At 37.2% G+C, this 8172-nt stretch overlaps 1 protein-coding gene across 1 annotated transcript; it reads left to right on the plus strand.

The window, feature by feature from the left end:
* The first annotated feature begins 339 nt into the window (after positions 1-339).
* LOC149241371 (17.8 kDa class I heat shock protein-like) lies at positions 340-7811 on the plus strand. Its single transcript, XM_089370527.1, has 2 exons — positions 340-490; positions 7543-7811. Exons 1-2 carry the CDS (start codon positions 340-342, stop codon positions 7809-7811), a joined length of 420 nt encoding a protein of 139 aa, XP_089226653.1.
* Positions 7812-8172: the final 361 nt, after the last annotated feature.

Here is an 8172-nt window from a genome sequence, read left to right on the forward strand (position 1 = left end):
CCTCTCTCAAAAATGTGAAAAAAACATACTAAGATATGTTTTTAGCCTCCCAAAAGCCCAAATAAGACCACCAAAGAGATTGTCTTATAAAGAATTTGGTTATCCATGGGAGTGTCCTGTAAAAATACACTGTAATCCTTAAAAAGTTCGGTTATCCATAGAAGTGACAAAGAGCGATTAATGTAACGCCATATTTTTTATTGCCATAGTCCCAATCGTAACAAAGAGGAAGAAAGAAAAATAAGGAATTATTTACAAGTCCACCCTCCGACTTGGGTATTGGCCTCCGTTTGACCAAAAGGACTCATAAGGTAAATTTTTTTAGCATGAGGTGTGAAAATGAGATCGCTGATTAACTTCCGACGTTTCCGGCTGCCGGAAAATGCCAAAATTGAAGAGGTAAAGGCCACAATGGAAAACGGAGTGCTCACTGTCACGGTTCCGAAGCAACCTGAGACCAAACCTGTGGTTAGAGCCATTGAAATTGACGGTTAGCTGTCAAGAAAATATTTGGATATGGCGGCCGTGTGTATAGGCCTAAATATTGTTGGGCGTTTGTGAAGGTCTTAAGGTTGGATATAAATTACTGGGTGCGATGAGATGGTGGTGTGAAATGTAATGTTTTGGCTGCCAATAAAAGTTCGGAAATAAAGAACTATCCAACGAACATTTTTATTTCTTCGTTGTACGTAGTGTGTTTTTTACAATGTCAAATTAAATAAATAAAGTACTTTGGAAATTGGATCTCTGTTTTAAATATGTTTTTTTATAAAATATAAATATGTTTTTATAATTTCGGTATATAAAATTCGATTTTAACTTGCTTAATAATTATGTGATTAACTAAAGCTTTGTTAAAAACCATTTGTTTTTCATTACAAAGTGATTTAAAAATCAATAAAATATTTTAATCATTAATTTTAAAGCTAAAATTATTTTAATGTTAAACTTATATTTTAGTTAGCTAAATTTATTTTAATATTAAAATTTAATTATAATTTATTATAAATATCAGATAAATGTATTGTGAATAGAATGAGTATAAAACTTATTTAATTGTCTTGAAAATTTATAATAAACACCCAGAAAAATAGATGTTAGGAGCTCGAATGTAAGTTGTTGATCAAACTGGTTTAGTAACTCCAGCTTAGTTGTTTACTCTATTTTGCAGCTTAGTTGTTTACTCTATTTTGAAAAATATTTTTAATTTAGTAATTGCAGTTTAGTTATTGTTCTACTCTATTTTGAAAAATATTCTCATAAATTGCACTTCGTTTTCCCAATCGTGCATTACAATAATATATACATGTCGCATACCCAAAACTTAATTAACCATTCTAGAAGATTCTTAATCGTTCCATCTCAGGTAAAAATATTTTTCAAACTCATGCAGCTCAGATTTTGTCTACTTTAATCCAGAACGAACTTGATTAGGTGAAATTAGTACTCCATATTAAAAGATTCCAAGGAACAATTTAATGACAATCAATAACCATGGTTAGGATTCAGTATCATCCGGGGTTTAACTCAGGATGGTATTTTACATTAAGGTCGATTCTCAATCACGATGACTAATTGTTAGTGAAAAGAGAGGTTGGAAAACGAAAATTTGTTGTTTTGAATGGGAGAAATAAATTTATTTTTAACATCGAATGTAGAGAATATTTTGAATATTTAATTTATGGTTATGATATTTTTTATATTTATGGCGATAAATATGTTTATTTTGATTTTGATTTGTAAATTTTTAATTTAATTATTAATAATATTAAAATGGATTATTAAGAGTAATATAGAAATATAATAGTAGTTAAGGTTTGGAAATTTTGTAATTAGGGTTTTTTCAAGTTATTTTTTTATTTTGTCTTTCTTTATGCATTGAGTGGAGAAACTGGCTTTCCATTCTTTTTCTATAATATAATGTAGTTTTTGGTGATGACAAGCCAAGAGGCAATGCAAATGGATATAGGAGCAAATAATCTTTCAATCACTCAGCTCTCCCTCTTGCAATTCCACACATTTGTCGTCAGGTGCAACATGGAAAGGTTGAAGATGATGTCGGTGTTTGCCAAAAGTAGCCAAATACCCTACATTCGAGATAAAAGCTTCCCAAATAGAGCACGGCATCCAATTCATGCAAGACCATCCTTTAATTGGAAAAACTTTATGTTTCTAGCTCACGCAAGGTGCTCTCATCAATTGGGTTCAAAACAAATGGAAGTCTAAAGGACAAATTGATCTAGAATTAGGGGTCAAAAGCTTCTTCACGGTGATATTTGCTAATCTAGAGGACTAGATGCAGGTATTTGAAGGGGGTACATATTTCTTCAATTCTACATGACATTGCATCCATTTTTGGATTGAATGCTTTTGCCCAAATAAAGCAAGTTTTACGATGGCTCTAATTTGGATCAAACTATACTCTCTAATAAGGGGATTATGGGAGGAAGAAACCTTAGAGGCTATAAGCAACTAGCTTGGTCACTTTGTCAAATCTTTAGAAGTCACCAGACGAGGAAAATATACATCACAGATCTATGTCTACATGGATATCTCTCAACCTCTCCCATCCTCCATTGATCTCTATTTCAGGGATGAGCTCTAGCAATAACCACTGTAGTATGGACACATCCCTTTTCATTGTTAGCTTGCCATTAATATGGTCGTCCCTTCAAAGAATGCCCTCTTCACATCATGGAAACACAACAACCTAAGGACCCACCCATGGATCTAGAAGGATTCACTCCAATCAATTCTAATTGCAAGCACACAGAGGCTTCAACTGCTTCTGAAAATGATCCAAGACATCAACCTAGAACAACTTTGAAGCCCTCACTGACACACCCTTTGACGCATCTCCAATGACATAAGAGCCTTCTCAACTATATTTGTTTGTGGCTAGCCGTCAGTATTAGATCACACCAAAGAGAACTCAACAATGCCTGCAAGCTTCTCCATCTCTGATGGTCCACATCATTCTGTGTCATCTAACAATCCTGAGATCTCGATGAAAAAGGTGTTGTCTCAATATATTCTACATGGAAGTGAGGATATGAAATTGGATTATTTAGATCTACAAGCAATTGTAATCAACTGGGTTTTCAGTACCCTAATCCTCGAAATTGTTAAGGGTTTCTATGTTTGGTTCGTTGAAATTATCAAGATCCTCTGCATGTTGTTCCTCTTTGTTCTTTTTTGCTTGCACTTCACCAGTATGCGGTGTCAACATTGTTAGCCCCCTGTTGCAACAGGTGTTCATATTTCATGATTGACATTTTTACATGCCAAATATGTCATCTTTCATGCTGCAAGGTTCCATATTTCCTTAAAGAAAGCCAAGGAAGAAGTCATAAAAGTGTGCTAGTCCAAGTGCCTCTACTGTACTTCAATTTTTGATGAGTTGTTCCATTTTTGAAGAATTTTTCAGTTAAGGGAAGGCCAAACAGCTTAACCTTGGTCTCCCTGGGTTTCAATTTCGTGTTTTAGAATATAGAGAATGATATCAGTCCAAACAGTTTAATCTTGGCAGATTTGTAGATAGGTAGAGAATCAAAGGAGCCCAACTGCTTAATCTGGGCCCTTGGCAGAAATAAGTGTAGACTTAGATAGGAGGACAGAAAAAAGAAAAATTGTAAAGCTAGGTCTGCAAGTCTAAGTGCACCCAAACCAAAAAGAAGGAGGAGCTTAAGCTGGACATAACTAACTCCCCCTTCTTCTTATTCCCCAAATCACTCATTGATTTCCCCAAAGAGGTCAAGATCTGCTTGATGCCTCTTAGTTTCATCATGTTCCATAACATTGGCCTTGGTGAAGATCTGTTTCACTCAAGGATTTCCATCCTTCCTCTATAAGTCACTTTTCCCCAAAATAGCCTAAGGTGCCTTACCTTAGTGCTTTCTTATCACTTGTCATATTAACTACTGACTGTACTATATAGCCCTCTATTATTTCCCCTCCCCTACTAAATCTATGTTAATAACTCCCCTATGTAAATATCCCACCTTATAGCACTATAGCTGTGTATTTTTCAGTCCTGGGACATAGTAGTCCACCTGGGGCTATTGTGAACCCATCCATGCCAAGAAACTGGGATTGGTATAAACCTCTAGATAGACCAAGAACCATTACCCACCTCTCTGTCCTCAAAACCCTGTAACTTTACCCCCCCCCCCCCCCCCCCCCGGCAATCATTTGCACAAAGATAATGTTTAAAAGTCTTAAGAAACATTAAGTTTTGTTCTCCCCCGCTTGTACAAACCCATAAAACCCACAAAACCAAAGTTTAACCCTCCCCGCGGCATTTTATTAAGATCCGAATATGTGCGCAGATCCCCTGTATAAACCTGCCGCCAGCTCCGTCTCTCGTCAGCCCTCCGATCCGCCCCTCCCAGATCCGACGGCTCTCGGCGATTTCAGAGGTGTCCCATTGCCCGACCGTTAGCGCCCAATAGCCTGGTGGTTTTTTCGTCATACAGGAGGACACGCATCCACCCATGATTGCATCGAAGCCGCTCTGACAATTACCGCCCTCATACAGAAGGTGGTCCGATGAAAACCACAAACCGCCTTCTGTCCATCCCCCTAACGAGTGCACCAGGACACTACCACGTCATCTGCACACATCGGCCTCCTGCCAAGTCACCCTTGCCACGTCACCCGCCGTACATGCTGACGTCACCTTGCTGATGTCATCTTGCTGACATAATCCACCGTACTGGGTCCCACCCGCTGACGTCATCATCAATTTTTGCGCGAGAGGCAAAAATCATGCTTAGGAAGCCCGGATTCAAATTTTGAGGCAGTTTTTCATGCGCGATTAGCGCCTAGCGCTAATCGCGCATGGCTACGGGAAAAGGGCCAAAGTGGAAAGCCCCTCATCGCGCAGCCCCCAGCAAGCCCGAAAGGCACCGAATGACCCGTTTTTCTTCGCGAAGCTTTCAGAAAGGAGAAAAAGACAGTTCTAAGGGAAACAGAGGGCCGAACAACGGCCATTAAGTTTTGATTTGACCCACAGCAAAGGAGAAAACCGGCCCGATTCATTTGTCAAAGAGTATCAGAGGAAAGATGAAGCGGCAAAGAGTATCAGTTCATTTTTTAATGAAAATCTTCAGTTCCCAAAGCAGGTCAACATTGAATGGCCTCCAGCAAAGTCAAATCAGGTGGTGCAAGCCCATCCCAGCTCTCAAATCACAGTTAAAGCACTTAAAGCCACCGAGCTACAATGGAGCAGAATCCCATGCACAGTTATTACAGAAGCACTGCATCAAGCCACCGAGGACAACGCATTAATTCAGTTTTGATACGGCTGCCCTCAGCGCAGCCCATAGATATTTTCTTGCATTTATTTCTGATAGGTTTAGGTTAAAGTAATTATTTACTTTCAGACCTGTTTAGGTCACAGCTGTAATAAACAATATTGGAGAATTTTTCCTATATATACGACCCTCTGTATTGTTTCAAGGGTTGGTCGATTGGTAATTTTCACTAGAGACTCGCACTGTATACCTGATATGTTTACTTAATCAAAGATTGCTGAAAAGATTGGAGGAATGACTGTCTGCTCTGTGTCTAATGGTCTGAGGAAGTAAATGTGGAATTCTTGTGCTGCAACATGACTCAATAAGTGCCTCTTACCTCTGTTTTCATTTTTTGCACCATCTAAATAGCAGAAAGAAAGATTAGCTTAGAACTTGTTTAACTGCACTCTAGGCTCAATTTCTACTGTTTCTTTATGTTTTCATCTGAAATGAATTGGACATGAATATGAATTCCCTAAGGCTCATATTTACCCTAATTCACTTGTGTATGATTGTTGTCTAGGGATTCTTTATTGCTCCTAGATAGAGCTCATTCGCCTCTTTGTTAAGCTGATTGAGAGATTCTTAATTGCCTCTCATTCCTCAACATTCTTTCCATCCTTTTAACCTGAAACATTGTTCCATGTGCAACTACCTTGCTCCATATGTCTCTCTTTTGACCAAGAAAACGCACCAGCAGTCCCACTCCTTGACTCCATGGCCAATGGTTCGAAACTTTCACACTATACCTGCCTCTTTACTTGAAAATATCAATTTTCCCACCAAAATCAAAACAAAACCCCTAGAACTCAATATCTAGCCTAAAATCATGTTCAACAGAGCTAAATCAGAAAGAGAGAGCCCTCTTTGACTGCAGGTGGGCTAGAATCTGCAGTCTAAAGATTGGTCTGTGGTTACCTCGGCCGTATCCCTTTACTCCAACCTGAGGGACAACCTGAGTGATAACATAATGGCGACTCCACTGGGGACTCATCCTCAGTTATGTTTATAAAACAGGTTGGAAATATCGATTTTCTAATTGCTGTATATTCCTTAAAACTACAGATGAAGCCTGAATATCAGCCAGGAAGCCTTTGAAATTGTTTTTTGCTTTGCATTAACAGAGGTAAATAAAAACTGCTTCAGTCAATCTTCATGCTAGTTCTAAGCTATACACAGCTATTCCAAAATTTGATCGGTCCCTTGCCGATTCTAAAAGCATTTCCAGAAAAATACCAAAAGCAATTCGGAAGCTACAAAATATCAGCATCATAGGGATCATGAACAAATAGAAGCTACAAAATACTTGGTGGTAGTAATTTTCTTCGGTTTCTTCCTCCATCCATTTTGGGACGCATTCAACGCTAAACATTGTGCCGTGGAGGAGCGGACCGTTGCAAAGAAACACAGCCATCAAGACAACTTAGAATAGAAATATAAAGACAACCTAGGGCCGATGTCGGTCGTGTTTAAATACAGCGTTAAACTTATAAAAGTAACGAACTCACAAAAACTAGTACTTAACTCATGAGGACTTCACAGAAGACTCCACAGAACTAGTACTTACCAGGCTTAAACATATGTTTAAATGTTTAAATATACTATAAACAATTAGTAGTACTCAAAGATAAAACACCATAATTTTAAATTTCTAATCAGAAACTAATAAGTAACTATTAAAAAATAAAATTAAAAATTATTATATTATATAATAATTTTTATAGTATTATATTATATTATATGATAATATAAATTAAGAAATTAATATTAATTTATAGTGAATAAGTAAATAAATCTAAAGCTTAAACAATTTCACTCTAAAAAAATTAATATATATTTTTGAGTTATTTAATATATTCATGGGAAACTTTCATGTATAATTGAAAATAGTTTTATTAGTTTACCTCTCTCAAAAATGTGAAAAAAAAAAACATACTAAGATAATTTTAGCCACCCCAAAGCCCAAATAAGACCACCAAAGAGATTGTCTTATAAAGAATTTGGTTATCCATGGGAGTGTCCTGTAAAAATACACTGTAATCCTTAAAAAGTTGGGTTATCCATAGAAGTGACAAAGAGCGATTAATGTAACGCCATATTTTTTGTTGCCCATAGTCCCAATCGTACAAAAGAGGAAGAAAGAAAAATAAGGAATTATTTACAAGTCCACCCTCCGACTTGGGTATTGGCCTCCGTTTGACCAAAAAGACTCATAAGTTAAAATTTTACCATTTGTTCTTGGCAGGTCTGAAGAAAGAAGAGGTAAAAATAGAGGTGGAAGACGACAGAGTTTTACAGATCAGTGGTGAACGCAAGGAAGAAGAAGCGCAAAAGAATGACAAGTGGCATCGGATTGAACGATCTCAGGGGAAATTTCTCCGGCGTTTCCGGCTGCCGGAAAATGCCAAAATTGCAGAGGTGAAGGCCACAATGGAAAACGGAGTGCTCACTGTCACGGTTCCCAAGCAACCTGAGGCCAAACCTGTGGTTAGAGCTATTGAGATTGACGGTTAGCTGTCAAGAAAATATTTGGATATGGCGGCAGTGTGTATAGGAGTAAATATTGTTGGGCGTTTGTGAAGGTCTTAGGGTTGGATATAAATTATTGGGTGCGATGAGATGAGATGGTGGTGTGAAATGTAATGTTTTCGCTGCCAATAAAAGTTCGGAAATAAAATAAAGAACTACGCACGAACATTTTTATTTCTGCGTTGTACGTAGTGTGCTTTTTACAATGTCAAATTAGATAAATAAAATACTTTTTATAATTTCGGTATATAAAAATCGATTTTAACTTGCTTAATTCGATTTTAACTTGCTTAATAATTATGTGATTAACGAAAGCTTTATTAAAAACCATTTGTTTTCCATTAAA

This window comes from Pinus tabuliformis, chromosome 8 (genome assembly GCF_031772625.1).
Source record: "Pinus tabuliformis cultivar Carrire ecotype Pingquan chromosome 8, CPIR1, whole genome shotgun sequence".
Lineage (NCBI taxonomy): Eukaryota > Viridiplantae > Streptophyta > Pinopsida > Pinales > Pinaceae > Pinus > Pinus tabuliformis.